Genomic DNA, 16609 nt, shown 5'->3' with positions numbered 1-16609 from the left:
CGTTTTTTTTCTCATTAAAACACAAATATATTGTTTGAGTGTAAGAAAAATTATATTTAAATATAATTTTTCCAAAATAATTTGTTAACCAATGGTTGGTCGTTGGCCATTGATGATCTCTGTGGAATGTCTTATTATTAATACAGTAAAGACCTCTATGTTGTATACAATTTCCATTGACAGCCATCATTATTATCATTTATTATCGGCTTCTTGCCAAAACTCATTAACAGCGAATTGGCCATTTTTTGGTGCGCCATCTAGTGTAAAACATCATTTTCTTACGATTGCCAAGAGGTGTTTATAGTGAATTTCCCACTCTAAATGTCTTTTTTTTTTTAATAATTTCATACTCTATCGATAAAGCAAAAACTCATTAATGGTTTAGTGAGTTTTTTGCTAAATTAAAATAACATATTTTTTATTGGTACAGGCCCGTATCTATGGTATCTAAAATCCATTAACGGTCTTATAGTAATAGTCTATTAAGTTTTAGTACAAAATAAATAGCCAGATTTCATAATCGGCGCAGATTCCGCCAATAATGACTAATTACAGTTAATACCAATAGAAATCATTGTTTTTTCTATTTAGAAGGACTCATTAACGGTCAACATAAAAAATGTAACAATATAAAAAAACTGTGTTATGTAACATATTATTGAAAACCCCCAATATATTTAAATACAGTAATATATCAGGTTTTACACAAAACAAAAAATTGTAAAAACCTTAAAAGTTCTGAAAATTCTGTAGAGTTAAGACCAAAAATTCAATATTTAAAAAACATTACAGTCATTTTCTGAACAATCTACTTTTTGCCGTTAATGAATTTTAGCAAGAAGCCGACGATAGATATAGTGAACAAAACAAAAATTGTCTTATAAAAAATTTGCCTTTTTTTAGGCCAATTATACATTCGTTTTCATTCTGTTTGAACTAGAATTGGTGTGCTTTTATACATTTTATGGTAATCACGCTATTTGTTCGGCATGTTATGAAATAACTGTCAATATATATTTGTACACTTTAATCTTAAAAGGATACCTTTGAACAAATATTGTTTTTGCATATGCCTACTACTGTTCAGTGTCTTTTATTAAAGGCCTTGCAAATTGATTGGTCTTAACATTTAAGGAAAACTACCGGATTTACCAGTCATAGTTCAAAAACAAAATCTTGTTAACTATTTTGAGAAAAATTATATATAATACATATTTAAAATAAAAATACAATCCTCAAAAAAATAACAATACAAACTACTAAACTCATTTGATAATAATTAAGCATACTTTCATTGATGACAAGCTTCAAATAATTTATAACAAATTGACATTACCATTTATTTTAAATTAGATTTTTGTTTTGTCTTCACCATCTTTTTCTATTTTGTCGTTTGCTAATATCTTGTCAAGTTCTCCTGATCTATGTAATTGTAACATAATATCACATCCACCAATAAATTCTCCATTAACAAATACTTGTGGAATCGTTGGCCAATTAGAATATTCTTTAATACCTAAATTTAAAAATATTTTAGACAAATTAGCATAAAATTATTTTTATTAAGTTACCATTTCTTAAATTTTCATCTATAAGTACGTCATGAGCATCAAAAGTAGTTTTATGAATATTTAAAATATCCACAACCGCATTACTGAAGCCACATCTAGGGGCTTGTGGGTCACCTTTCATAAATACTACGATTTTATTCTGTTTTACTAATTTGTCTATATGAGAAATTATGGGATTACTAGAGTTTGTAGTTTGTAATCTTTTATACAAATTAAATGGATTTATTTTTGTCACTTTATTAAAGTTCACTAATTTTTGTACGAATAACGCCATTATGTTTGATCAACTTTTAATTTTAAAAGCAAGTAGCAATGTAATTTATTAAAACTCTTGCAACTGAAGGTTCTCCGCTCAAATTATAAAGAATAAAAACAATTTTAAGATTTTAAATTAATTAGATTTAAATAAATTAAAAAAATAACCATCAAACTTCAAAGGAAAGTCAAGATATTTCATATCATTCACAATATTTAATAACTGATATTACATTTTTATTACTAAAGCTGTTATCAGAAGCCTTCGAAAATAAAAATTTAGCTTTTAAAACATAACCTTAAACATAATCTTAACCTTGGAACAAAATAAGAATCGTGAAAAATTAATATATTAAAATGTATTATAAATAAAAATTCGTAAACTTTGAAACTTTTTAATTGTCTCAATAATGCTTACATTGTAATTTTCAAATGCACTATTATTTGTCGTTGAAATTAACAATAACAAAATTTGCGTTTTAACTTTTAAGTGGGAAGAGTGATCGCCATTTTTCCCCTCCGTCCGACCATCACTGATTAATTTACATGTTAGCGGGCCGAGTAGAAGCGGTGGAGCTAGTAGCGACCCCCTCGGTTGATACTTGATAGACGGAAGCATAAAACATTACAATAACCATTCGGGCCGTGAATTAGTGCCGTCACCTATTTGTTAACTCGTAAATTTCGCAAGGTTTCTCCGTCCACGATGGCTGACGGTGAGCCGTTAAGTATTGACAGCATAATTGCTCGACTGTTGGAAGGTAAGATGGTTGGACCGATCGTATGAAAACACCATAATAGGAGTTCGTATAACAATCAATCCTGGTGTGTTGAAAACCGAAACAAGTTTTTGGCTAGAAATACACGCAAAATCTTTAAATTAAAAATGGACTTTTTGAATCTATATCATCGTTTTTGTCTATTGTCTTTAGTTTATTTGTTCAAATAAATAAATGATATACTGATAGTAAAATAACATATTGAAAATATCGGCAACAATTTGAACATAATTTGCTAACTTTTATTTATTACACCTATGGATCCTAAAAAAATGCACATCTGCCTTAAATATAGTGCTATAAATAAAAAAATACTGTTATATAAATGATTCATACTTATTATGTTTTATTATTGACAAGTCTCAACAATTTTACTAGTACATCCATAAGAATAATTTCTAGAAGTTTAGAATGGCAGTACTTATTCCGAATTTTTTTTATAAAAACATAATATTTTATAGAAATTACATAACTAAATTGAGATTTAACAAGGAAAATGTTATGAAGCAGACTTATTAGGGCTCTTCTTTCCAAAAAATGTTTGTGTATCTTTCTAGTAATATCATTGAATTATATATTAAACAGATAATGTGATGAGGCTGTTCATTTTTATCTCCATCTGTTTTATTCCTTAGTCAAGCACTGTTAATATATCTATGTAATGAATATATCATCTAAACCTTGTCCCCTGAGAGAAGCGACCTGACAAAAAATGGCTGCTCTGCGCATCTTGGCGTGGCACCTAGTGTGACTAGCGTTCCCTCCGAGACCGCCCTGCCTGCCAGCTGCTTGGTCTCTAATTTACATGAACAAAACCGGCATGTTCTCTCGGTGGACAGGGTATAGTTATGTATAGAAAACTACTGTCAAATACACTTATTTTTTTGTAATAATATGTGCTCAGTGTTGTTTATTATATGGATATTTTTTTAGTTCGAGGATGTCGCCCTGGTAAAACAGTACAAATGTCCGAAGCAGAAGTTAGAGGGCTATGTTTAAAATCTAGAGAAATATTTTTACAACAACCAATTTTATTAGATTTAGAAGCTCCCTTGAAAATATGTGGTTAGTAATCAACTTCATTTTAGATTTTCACTTTTATATAATTTAATAATTTTAATAATTAGGTGACATACACGGACAGTACACTGATTTATTACGTCTCTTTGAATATGGAGGTTTTCCTCCCGAAGCTAACTATTTATTTTTGGGAGACTATGTTGACCGCGGTAAACAATCGTTGGAAACTATTTGTCTCTTATTAGCTTACAAAATTAAATATCCAGAGAATTTTTTCCTGTTACGAGGAAATCATGAATGTGCAAGTATTAACAGGATATATGGATTCTATGACGAATGTAAGGTTTTTTTTAGACCTTTTTATTACAATATTCATATTAATGTGTATTTATTTTTAGGTAAAAGGCGTTATAATATAAAACTATGGAAAACTTTCACTGATTGTTTTAATTGTTTACCAATCGCAGCCATCATCGATGAAAAAATATTTTGCTGTCATGGTGGCCTTAGTCCCGATTTGCAAGGAATGGAACAAATAAGACGTATTATGCGTCCTACTGATGTTCCTGACACTGGTAATTTCCTTGTTACATATCTGTGATATTAAAACTTAATATCGTTCTCAAGTTTAAAAATTGTTTAATTAATTGTTTTTAGGACTATTATGTGATTTGTTGTGGTCGGATCCTGATAAAGATGTAACAGGTTGGGGTGAAAACGATCGTGGTGTTTCATTTACATTTGGTACAGATGTTGTAGCCAAGTTTTTAAACAGGCATGATTTAGATTTAATCTGTCGCGCACATCAAGTAAATATACTTTTGTTAAGAACAAAAAATGTAATAATGCATGAACAAAACAAATGTAGATTTTTATTGTTAGGTTGTAGAAGACGGCTACGAGTTTTTTGCTAAAAGGCAATTGGTAACATTGTTCTCAGCACCAAACTATTGTGGTGAGTTTGACAATGCCGGTGGAATGATGTCTGTTGATGCAACTCTTATGTGTTCATTTCAGGTTGGTTAATTATTTTAAACATCTTTAAAATATTTTTTAGCTTAGTAGCAGGGCTGTGATATTTTTATCATTTGTTCTCAACTTGAAACTTTTTAGATGCCCAATCAATTTACAAAATTAAGAATTTCTAAGATTTTTTTTCATATTTGATAAATTGCAAAAAAAAGTTACTCAAATTCTATTATTTAAATAGGAAAATTTAAGCTAAAAGTAGTACGGGTTGAAATTGAGTTAGAGTGGAAATTATAAAACGTTTTTTTAAAATTAAAACCTTCTCAGCTCCACATCGAAGCTAAAAGAAACTGTTTAATTAAGTTCATCAATTTTAAAAAGTATTAAAAAATTGAGGAGGAGTGGGTGAGTGGGTAAGGCGGCAGTGTGTTAGCGCTCACTGTCGCCTGTTTGACACTCGGTCACAGGCGCTCCGTTTGCTGGGCGAGCAATCGTCCGGTAAAAAGGAACCGCCATCCCCCTCTCCGGCGACGGATTGACGACCCGTCCCGGAAGCGAATTCGTCAAGAAACCATCTCATGATGGCAGCGTTGGGCCTTCATGGCCCGTAAAGCTACACGAAAATGAAAAAATTGGTATGTTTGTAATAACTTAACAAAACATTTAAATAACTTTTGTATCTTTTTTTTTTTAATTGTATTCGTTTCATTTTTGGTTACTTAAGATTTTGAAACCATCGGAGAAAAAAGCAAAATACCAGTATTCAGGATTAAACTCTGGACGACCTGCTAACAGTACAGCTGTTAAAAAGAAATAAACACAATGAGAAATAACAATAATGAAAACTGAATTTCATTAATTTGAACTGTTCAGTAATAAATCACATTGTGGTTGAATGATTTAAATTTCTGGACTTTAAAATAACAAATTTGATTAATGTAAATTTGTCTTTAATGTATAAAAATAAAAATGTATTACAACAATCATTAGATTATGGTTCCTTGTAACCTAAATTATAATGTCCTATAGTATATTGAGTAATTTGATATTAAAATTTATGTACTTTGTATATAGGTTAAAAAAACATTTATTTTAGACAACAAACTAATACTATGTATAGATATAGGTTTTAATTGAGGCTTAGCATCTTTATTTGTTTGTTTTATAAATATAAATATATTATTATAATTAACAAATATTGTTAATGATTATTATATTGTTTCTATCATAACATTATGGCAGCTAATTGTGTTAAACGATAAAAATTTACCAATACTAATAATTTTTTTTTCGAGTTCTATACTTATTTCTTCATGTATAAAAATTACTGTTAAATCAGTTATATTTTTGTCGATAAATATTGAAGTGTCTATAATGCACTAATTTGTATTTTATGACATATGATGTTTCTCTTTTTATTCGCCCAAAGATACACACACACATAGTTGTAGATATATATGTGTATGTGTGTGTTTGTGTATATAAATATGAATTTTTCTTACAAATGTAAAAATAATTCAAAAGCTAAGATTAAAAAATATCCAAATCTTACAAAAATTAAGGATTTTATACTTAACATTTAATGTAACGTGTTTTGTTTTTCCTATGAGAGCTGTGTAATATTTTGTGCAGATCTACAATTGTTAATTGTGTTGTGGTTGTTAGCATTTAAAACAAAAATTACAACTACAGTGTTTTTTTATTTTGTAATAAAAAAAACTCCCTAATAATGCACTTTTAAAAAATATTTTCTGACTAAATTTATATCAGTATTACAAGTTCTTCGACATAGATCTGTCATCATTAATAATTAATATATTTATAAGGAACTAACATTTTATTATTGATTAATTATATTTTAAGCTCTTAATAATTTTTCTTGACGTGTTGACCAAATAATTTACAATTTCTTTTATCAAATCAATTGAAATACATTATTTAATAAATGTTGAAAGACTATGTTTAAGTTTATTTATTATTTACATCAAAATGTTAGTTATAATTGAATAAGACTATATTTTCAATCATATAAAACTTAAGAAGTTCTGTTCAGTTAAAGATACCTTTATTAAATGATTTGCTTAATTCACATCATCCTTTGTGATATAATTATGTTCAACAAATTTTACAATTTAAAATCCACAATATTGTTCGCATTTATAAATATACTAAAATGTAATAATATTTTGCTAGCTGACTAGTATGTTATTTAATACCTAGTAAGTTATTAGCTAGAATAATTGAACAAAAAATTGTCATTTTGTAAATTAAGCATGACCCATAAACAATATAAAAATTTAGCAATGTTAAATGTAATTGAATAATAAAACAAATCAATTTATAATCTTAATAATGTTTTATGTATTAATAACTACCTTTTATTTAATTATGTATCCTATATTTTAACAATATTACTATTCTGTTTACAGCTCATTAGTTTGAACTAAAAAGTAATTTTAATGTATAAAAAAGATAATAGTTAATAATTTTGTTGTTGTTCAATGTGCTACAAACGTGTGGTTTCAGTGAATAAATAAAATTATGGGGGGAAATGATCATAATAAATAATTATGCAAGTTGATGAAATATAGGCTATAATCAATTTATTTTGATAAATTAAAAATTTGTTTTTTTTTTTTTAAATTGTATTATAGCCTTTATTAGATAATCTTCTATTGGACTTAAAAAGCAAAATAATGCGCTGATTTCTTGATAATTGGTGTATTTTTTCCGATTATGTAAGTTAGAGAAATAGACGAAGTACAATAAAAAATAATTAAACGAGTAGTCATGTCTACGTGAATTATGCATCTTAAAGTTGACAATTGATTCATGAGAGACATTACTCTACGAAGACAACGTCTTCCTAACCTAACTTAAAGAATAATTGTATACTAAGAAACTCATTTTGATTATAAGCAAATGTGTATTTTTTGCTTTCTCTATTTATAATAAGTCCATACCAAAATTTCTTTAAAAAAATGCAGTTCCCTAAAACCCCTAAGTGAAGCTAGACATTTTTACAAAATAAAGCTTTTTCTATGGTAACTAAAAGGGACTTATAAAGTAGGGTATATTAAAACGGGGATCGGAGAGTTATTTAGGATAAAATTATATTAATACTTCTGACCTAATAAACGGAGCCTTATCCATTTGTGTGAACACACTTTAGCACGCTTTTACATAACAATAGATACATTTTTTCCGATTATTTTAATCCCCCCCCCTCGAAAAAAAAGCATCACTTGTGTAAGGTGGATATTTATTACTTTAATAAACCCCAATTAAGTGTCTCCGACAGCTCGACTACCGTTAATTCAAGCTCAACCATACATCCAATTCCTAGGGACGAAGCAGAGATATTTTCTCTATATTCAAAATTGTGTTCTTAAGGATGATACTTGCATCACCAATAATTGTTTATTTTTTGTTTTTACATAATATACCGTGGTATATAAATATAAAATACTGTTGTTCTTATTAATTTTTATTGGTCTCTTTGGACTGCCTTATGAACTTCACTTACGTTGATCATTTAAGGAAATTATCGCTTTTCCTTGGCCTCAAACATTAAGTTTTATTAAATGGATCCACGTCGTTACTGATTAATTGTTCTATATAGTTAGACTTTAATATAAAGACTGGCGTTTCAAAGTAGGGGGAAAACTAATATTCGAAAATTAAATTTATTCCCTTTTGGAACACCATACCTCATATAATGCATGCAATGGCGCAACCAAGGGAGGTCCGCTGGTCCAGACCTCCCCCCTTGAGTATTTCTGAAGTGGAAAATTGGTTAGGGTAATTTAGTTATTGTCTAACTATATTTTACAGTAAACAATATTCTATATTTATTTATTTTGGGCTTTGGCAATATAATAACTTATTTTTGCGGTAGATAACAAATCGTTATCAGTTATCACATATTGTCATTTCTTATATTACACATAGACCTTATACCTTAATACCGTACTTTGGACCCCCCAGGGACATTTCTGGTTGCGCTACTGACAGTGGATAATTCTTATGAATGCTACTATAGTTATTAAAATGTATTAATATGTACATTTTAAGTACTATAATATACCTATAATTAATTTATAGAACAATTATACACTTATTTATTATTATTACTATTATATAAAATTAATAATTAAGTGTAAAGTTAAGTATATGTTATTGAAACTTTAACACAATAATTACTTATTACTAAATAAACAATAAAAATAATAAAAACTCCAAAAAAAGAATAATTATCATAAAAAAAATAACGTTTATCGGCTTCTGAGCGAATGGTGGCGCTGCCTGTACAGCGAACTGCGAAGCTAAACTACCAAAATGCCTGAAGGCTACATAGACCTTATACTAGTATATGCATAGACCTATAAAGATTTCTTTATAGGTCTAAGAGTATAAGGTATAAGGTCTATAAGGTCTATGGAAGGCTAAGCAATCATAGATATATATAATAAACTAGATTGCTAACTAGTAACTAGCGATACAAATTGAAGCCGACTGTCCGCATTCTGGTGGGATTTATGTGTTATTAATGCATATAATATATATCTGTATATATTATTATAATATGTATGTGATTATTATAAACATATACTATTCTCGCGTGATAAGGTTCTAATTCCCACCAAGATGTCAAAATACGAGTTTATAAATCGAGTGCGCAGAAATGGCGATAGATTTTCTCCGCCTGTGATTTATTTAAATATAATTTGAAATGCCTCTTTGTGTTTTTGATGGAAGTGGCAGTAGGCGCAAAGGTCTCACAAAGGAATCTTCACAAATTCCTAAAAATAAGGAATTAAAAAAAAATGGGTTTTGCAAATTCAAAGTAATAAACCTATTAAATGTAGATAAAGGTAACAGATATTAAATATTTAGTTTTAAAAGGAGTTATAAGGAGATAAAAGGAGTTGGTGTTGTTGTAGCTTTTGTATGTTCATTACATTTCAACGCTAATGACATTGTTGAGAAAACTTTAGTACACAAATTAGCAGGCTATTCACCTCAAAAATCAAGGAGAGCCAAATTCAATACCATTGAGGTATGATATTAATAAGATACTCAGGCACCGGTCCAAGTCTAAGTGTTCATAAAAAAGTGTAGGTTGCACATTGGACAAAATTGAGTCGTACATAGGACGGGGGCCGATAATCATTTTACTATAACTACAATTTAGGTTATGTAATTTGTATTAATAGAGAAGTAAGGTACTTAAATTACATTTTTTATCATTTTTTTTTTTTATTTAATAATTGTTTTAGTCAAGACTTATAGTAGAACACCATATTTTATATGAAATTTCCTTATCTATAAATCATTCTTATTAGTTAGTACTAACCCTAAGTATTTAAACTGCTTGGCTCTGCTGAAAACATAGTTTTTTATATAATTAAATATATAATAAATATGTATTCATGTATATATTTTAAATCCATAGACAGGTTAAATGATACAAAAAAAAGACTTCTTTCAATTACTTGTAAAAGCCTTTTCCTGCAACCAACATAGTTTATCCTTGTTCTGAGGAAATGAATTCAGTAGGTAGTTCTCTCTTGCTTTTTGCATCACAGTTGATGAGCCAGTACGTTTTGTGAGATGTACAAGCTGCTGTAGTAGTAAGTTATTGTGTCTTACCACTACGTCCTTTTAAGCGCCTTTAATTAGCAGGAGTTACTGTATATCTATTCTTAACCCCAACCCACGGGGGTTAGATTGTGAAAAGATCTATAAAATGTGTATATTGTTATAATCTCATTCCTTAGTTTTTATACATTGGAGCATTAACTACACAATGTGTGATATTAAAGACATAACTCTATAAGAAATGTTTTTTGTCTATTAGGAAAAATTATTGGAATAACTATTAGATTTATAATTTGAATTAAACATAAATTATTTTAACATAATGTCATCCCACGGAACACATGTAAGTGATAGCATGAATATTGATTACTACCGCCTGATAACGTTTAGAGAAAAGCAAGATGGCTGATACTGCGTATCACGACAGTTGACATCATACCTATCTATTTTGTCATGGTTTTATCCATGATATTTATTGTTTTTTTTATGATTTATTATATATATATATATATGTTATATGACGGTGTTATCACAGAATAGATAAAATGATCATCACCTAACCTAACATTTTAAGACATATCACGGAAAAATGACGTATAATTTTTACTTTCTATAAAAATGTACACAAAATGGCTGCCTCCCGGGTGGAGTCATTTATATAACGTTTTTATGAACTCACAATCTTGTTTGTCGTACCAGGTTCAAACCATCATTATACTTTTTTGCATTTTCTTACAACTTTTATGATAATTTATACTGTAATAAATCTAAAATTATAAGCTTTTAAATTGATTACTAATTCTTATGATAATCCTTCTGACCATGCAGCAATAACATTGTACATTTAAATGTATAGATACGTACATACGAAAACGAAAAACAACAAAATAACTAAAGTAGATTAAAAAATTAATCTAAAAATAACGTTTTTATGCGCCTTAAAAATGATAAAATAACCCTCCGGGGTCTTGATAACCAAATAGGACAGGTGAACTAGAAAAACGTGGAGCGCATCTTTACTATTTCACACGTCTGAATATATAATAACATTCTTTTCTCATTATTAACTACCTTAACTCATAATTCGTGCACAATTATCTTTTCTCTTCTAAATAAATAATACTTAATGGCATGCCGTGAAAAATTGAGCACCACATTACTTTAAATGTTAAGCAAGTAGATAGCTAACAAAAAAATTCACTTTCTGATCCGTTCGGTTAGAGAGACAGCATTATGAGAGACAACTTAATGCATTAGCATGAATGCTTAGGTTATAATATCTAATTAGAAAAATGCGCCCCACGTTTTTCTAGTTCACCTGTCCTATATGGTTATCAAGACCCCGGAGGGTTATTTTATCATTTTTAAGGCGCATAAAAACGTTATTTTTAGATTAATTTTTTAATCTACTTTAGTTATTCAATCTGAATACGCGTCCCATATTATATTGAGTTCAGTAGTGGTAGGTGTGATACCTAATTTTCTGTGTAGGTCGTTATCATATTTCCTCCATAGCAATTATCTAACTTTTATAACAACTGATTACAGCTGTTCAGTGATAAGTATCCTATTAGTAGTCGGTACTGGACTGTCTAGTGTCTACACTCGACTGCCGACACCCATGTCCCAGGATGCGCCGTGCAATGACAAACATAATATGACTAAAACATTATCGATTATTCCTGTATATTTATTATAGTTATTAGCTTATAATTCATATTTTACAGTTCAGTTGATTCTTAGAAATTATGATTAGAAATAATTAAATTAATTGTTTTAAATTACTTTGATAGTTGTGTATCGAATATAAAAAACTATTTCTTTTAAACCATAATTATATTTGGCTAGCCTAACTTTCATTTTTCTGGAAGGTAGGTGTATCGAATAATTTTCTAAATATTTTTTATCTCATTTAAGGGTGTAAATGTTAAAATTAGTAAATGATTTACGCAAAAATAGAGTAACTAGTTTTCGTTTATGCATGTCAATAAATTTATTAAGTTCAATAATATTATCAATTTATTGTTGTTTTTGAAGGTGATATTTTTGAAGTGATCCACTCATTATTTAATAAGAGTTAAATCAGTTCTTGAATTTTTTCTTTTGCAAAAGTGGTTTTATACAATATGATCACAAACTTTCATGTTTTTAATCCCCTTTTAGAATAATTATATTTATATAAACTTTTGAAACTTCAATGGTAGTGTATACGTTGTATTACTATTTAGTATTTAAATTAAGAATATTTTATAAATTATGTTTAGAGTTTAGGTTGAGAGTAGTATTATTTTTATTTGTGAGCTCTTCCTCTCCCATCCTTTCTTTTAAAATTTAATAACTTCAAAAATAATTATCCAAAACTGTTTATGGTCCAGTTAAAATTTGTAGTATAATATTTTTAATTTAAACGTTAATAAAGTATTTATGTTTTAAAATTTGATATAAAAATAATTAATTTGGGCGTTAAAAATTGAAATCATATTGTATAACAACACTATGAAAAGAAAATTTGATTTTCTAATTGAACCCTGTAAGATGTTGGATCACTTTAATTAAATTACTATGTGTATTAATTAAACTATATACTATTCAGTTCATTTAATATTTTATGCTCCCATTTAGCCTACAATTTCTATTAAAAAAACAAACATTTTATTAACTACAAACGTATTTAATGTTACATAAAATATGTATATCAATTTTTTTTTTTTTGTAGTCAATATGAAATCAACAAAAAGAGTTTTATCCATACAGAGTCATGTGGTCAGTGGATATGTGGGAAACAAAAGTGCTGTATTTCCTTTACAGGTATAATACTATTATTAAAAATATTTAAAACATTAAGACTAAGGACTCAGTCTGCCGTTAGCGCTGAAGATGACAACATTGTTGCCGAAATACGTTGTATACGCGGAGAGTATACACAACGTAAACGGAGAGTGTATTATTTTATGGTTAAGGGTGCTTTAAATATTATTTTATTATATACAACCATAAGTTGCTCAAGTTTTTTCTAGTATAGTATATTATTCAAGATAATTGCATTCATTTTTAAATGTTTAAATATTTATTAATTGTTTTTAGTTGTTTACCATATTAATGATATCTTATTATTTTCCAGGTAATGGGATTTGAAGTTGATGCTATCAATTCTGTTCAGCTGTCGAATCACACTGGCTACAAAACATTTCATGGGCAAGTTTTGAATGAAACAAACTTAAGTATGATCATCACCATTACTATTATAGTATACAATTAAGTCGTCATAAAAGTAACAGCGGCTGATGTGCATTCAAGAGATGTATATTGAGGAAGAAGGTATACTTAAAGTTAAAGATTGATACCATATTGGAATGCACATTAACCGCTGCCATTTTTAATAATTAGTTGCCTAAACTGTGTGTTATAAAATGTCCTTCCCTAATAATATTTGTGTTATAATAATGCTCTAAAATTGTTTTTGATATATTTTTGTATAGTGGAATTGATAGCTGGACTTGTTGAAAATGATTTACATTATTACTCTCATTTACTGACAGGATATATAGGATGTCCAAATTTTTTGCAAAAAATTGCCGAAGTTTATATAATTTTGAAAAAAAAGAATCCAAATTTAATATACGGTAACTTTTTAAGCTTACTTATTTATTATTAATTATATGACGTAGATGTTGATTTGGAAATTATATATTATGGCAAGATACTGGGTGATTAATGTGGCATACTGGGCCAGAACATTGGAGGGTAATCTTATTATGAGCCGTCAATGGTTTAGGCCTTATGAGCTCGTGAGATCAACTATTTCCAGATAACCTAATTAAGTCCTAAAGCCTTTTTACACAAATCCATTCCTGAAAATAATTAATATTTAAAACATAATATAAATAAATGTTTAAACTTTGTTATATTTTTTGCCACTTTTTTATGGCTTCTGAACTAAACTTAATCTTTTAATTTATGACTGCTATAACATCTTTCACGTATTTGTTTTAGTTTGTGATCCAGTAATGGGCGATAATAAAGAAATGTATGTTCCAAAAGAAATGTTAGATATTTATAGGAAGGAAATAATCACTTTAACAGATATAATCACACCCAATGAATATGAATTAGAGTAAATCAATTTTATTAACATTGTACTTTGAGATTATTGTTTAATAATTGCATTTTATTTATAACAATAGACTATTAACTGGTAAAACTATAACTTGTACTGATGACATCTATGAAGCTATAAGAATACTACAAAGTCTGGGCTGTAAAACAGTTGTGGTTTCTTCGTCTAATATTGAAGACACTCATTTGAAATGTATTGGAAAATATATTAATAGTAAGTATGTTCAAATATTATGATTAAGGCCCTAGTGTTCTAAAATAATTGTTGTAATAAATAGTTAGATGAAAATCATTTATTTGCATAACCTAACCTAATTTAGTGGTATGTTTTATCCTTCATCAGTGCCGTAACTTGACCTGGCGAACTTGGTGGCCCCTCAGAAACACATATAAGTAGATAAGATGAATGCCCACTAGTGTTAGATTGCCCACTAGGCAGTATATTATACTATTTTTTATACTTTACTAATTTTATAGTTGACAAACTTTTGGTACCTTTTTCAAATTTGTTAAAATTTGTATGAGTGATCTATGAATGCTTTAATAACTGTTTTTTTTTTAGGCAAAGAGTATGTGGAAATAAATATACCTTACATTGACCATTCTTTTATTGGTACAGGCGATTTGTTTGCTTCATTAATATTGTTATGGATGACCTTAAATAAAAATAACTTAAAGGAGTCAATGGAAAAAACGGTTGCAACTATTCAGGCAGTATTGAAACGAACTTTGAATTGTATGGAAAAAACAAAATGTGATGCGGAAAGCTAAAAGAGACCTGTTGTCGGCAAAGTCAATTTTGATAAAAACGCAAAAAGATACACAATGTATTCCTATTTGCAAACTTCAAAATGCATTAATTTATAAAAAAATTAATTAATATTTGTTTTATAGTAATATTTTTACCCACAAAGATGTACCAGATCTCAAATTGTTCAAAATTTAATTCAATCAAGATTCAGAAAGTACCACTAACTAAATTTTGGAAAATTCCAACAAAAGGTCTCTTTTTGCTTTGCACATCGCCATCTATATTTTGTGTGTAATTTGTAATTGAAAATTATTAAGCTGATATTTTGATTATTATTTGTAATGCAGATATTAAGCAAGCCAATCCCAAAACTCCAACATTTAACAAAGAACTCAAATTAATTCAAAGTATTGATGATATACGAAACCCTACTATCACAATATTTGGAAAAACAGATTATGTAAAATAGCTTTACTTATTTGTATAGTTACTATTATGTAGCATTAATTGTTTATTTCATTGAAAAATATAATTTATTAATATTATATACTGTAAAGAACTAGCTGTAGTTAATATACAAATTTATATGTTACCAAGATAACAGTTTTTATAATTATTTATGTTATCTCTTTTTTTTACCATACTATTAAGTTATCTTACTGAAATTACTTAATTCCTTATAGTATGTTAACCATGTATTATAATAATAATAGTTTTTAAATGATTTTTAGTTGTTGAGTTATTAATTTAGTATTATATTATATTGCAGTTTAATCTGATAAGTAATACCAGATGTACCAAACTTCAAGTCTTCCAAGACACCTATATACCTATATAGGTTGAGTTAATAAAAATTTGTAATTTATTTATAATTTATACATGCATTTTGTGTGCTAATTACAACAATTATTTTTGAAGGATAAATTATAATTGTAGTATTGTTTATGATCTATGTAGTAGAACTGAAAATAATATGTACTAGTCTGAATTAATATAACATTAATTGTTTTTCTTGTGTGGATTATATCTATTTGGGGCACCATATAGGCTACATGGTATATGGAGGAGAATGGTCTCTGGTCTCCCTCTACTGTTGTGCTGAAATACAAATGTCTCTTAACCACTCGGCCTCCTTCATTTTTCTATATTAGTTAACCGCAAGCTAACAATGTCTTAACAATTGATGAAACAATTCACCTTTTACTCTTAAAAAAATTTGTTTTTTTTATTGTCTAAAATCAATTGTTGTTCTGACATTTTTTTTACATATTTCAAAAAGTGTTCCAACACACATTTCTTTGAAATAATGTATAAAGTATATTAGTTTATTATAACAGTAGGGAATGCTATAAATAATATACATTTTAAAATTATTACTCGTTATCGAAATAAAGAGATCATTTATCTCAAACTTTTCAAAAGCTCGTTTCAAAAGGCTTACACATTTTCAAATTTAATCTTTTCTATGACTAGTCTAGAATCGAGAATAAATTGTAGATGTATGGTTAATTTTTTTATTCCTCCATTAGGCATTAGTCTTCCTT

The 16609-nt window shown here is 28.1% G+C and overlaps 3 protein-coding genes across 7 annotated transcripts; 2 read left to right on the top strand and 1 right to left on the bottom strand.

The window, feature by feature from the left end:
• Nucleotides 1–1187: 1187 nt before the first annotated feature.
• On the bottom strand, nucleotides 1188–2040 carry LOC126840424 (uncharacterized monothiol glutaredoxin ycf64-like). The gene is made up of 2 exons (XM_050576144.1): nucleotides 1575–2040; nucleotides 1188–1519 (listed from the first exon to the last, which is right to left on the bottom strand). Exons 1-2 carry the CDS (start codon nucleotides 1846–1848, stop codon nucleotides 1353–1355), a joined length of 441 nt encoding a protein of 146 aa, XP_050432101.1. The 5' UTR covers nucleotides 1849–2040; the 3' UTR covers nucleotides 1188–1352.
• A 268-nt stretch (nucleotides 2041–2308) lies between these two features.
• On the top strand, nucleotides 2309–5583 carry LOC126840420 (serine/threonine-protein phosphatase PP1-beta catalytic subunit). The gene is made up of 7 exons (XM_050576136.1): nucleotides 2309–2590; nucleotides 3542–3673; nucleotides 3736–3966; nucleotides 4027–4203; nucleotides 4286–4437; nucleotides 4511–4645; nucleotides 5322–5583. The coding sequence occupies exons 1-7, from the start codon at nucleotides 2536–2538 to the stop codon at nucleotides 5412–5414; spliced, it is 975 nt and encodes a 324-aa protein (XP_050432093.1). The 5' UTR covers nucleotides 2309–2535; the 3' UTR covers nucleotides 5415–5583.
• A 3960-nt stretch (nucleotides 5584–9543) lies between these two features.
• On the top strand, nucleotides 9544–16001 carry LOC126840421 (pyridoxal kinase-like). Of its 5 annotated transcripts, XR_007686064.1 has the most exons (9): nucleotides 11712–12069; nucleotides 12915–13006; nucleotides 13320–13419; nucleotides 13678–13821; nucleotides 14192–14312; nucleotides 14383–14528; nucleotides 14877–15141; nucleotides 15209–15316; nucleotides 15413–15535. XR_007686064.1 is itself a non-coding variant. In XM_050576138.1 (8 exons), the coding sequence occupies exons 2-8, from the start codon at nucleotides 12920–12922 to the stop codon at nucleotides 15532–15534; spliced, it is 894 nt and encodes a 297-aa protein (XP_050432095.1). In that variant the 5' UTR covers nucleotides 9544–9656; nucleotides 12915–12919; the 3' UTR covers nucleotides 15535–15997. The 5 variants fall into 5 exon arrangements, 4 of the variants coding, with proteins under 4 accessions (XP_050432095.1, XP_050432096.1, XP_050432097.1 ...); XM_050576138.1 differs by lacking the exons at nucleotides 11712–12069; nucleotides 15209–15316 and adding an exon at nucleotides 9544–9656 and having other exon boundaries at nucleotides 14877–15050; nucleotides 15413–15997; XM_050576139.1 differs by lacking the exon at nucleotides 15209–15316 and having other exon boundaries at nucleotides 14877–15028; nucleotides 15413–16001.
• The last annotated feature ends 608 nt before the right edge of the window (nucleotides 16002–16609 follow it).

The sequence above is a fragment of the Adelges cooleyi genome, unplaced genomic scaffold, assembly GCF_023614345.1.
Source record: "Adelges cooleyi isolate 19-005CV unplaced genomic scaffold, UGA_ACOO_1.1 ACOO_flye_CR_arks_rails_tigmint_CR_PRNA_376, whole genome shotgun sequence".
Classification (NCBI taxonomy): domain Eukaryota; kingdom Metazoa; phylum Arthropoda; class Insecta; order Hemiptera; family Adelgidae; genus Adelges; species Adelges cooleyi.
This window is presented reverse-complemented; position numbering and strand designations above follow the sequence as displayed.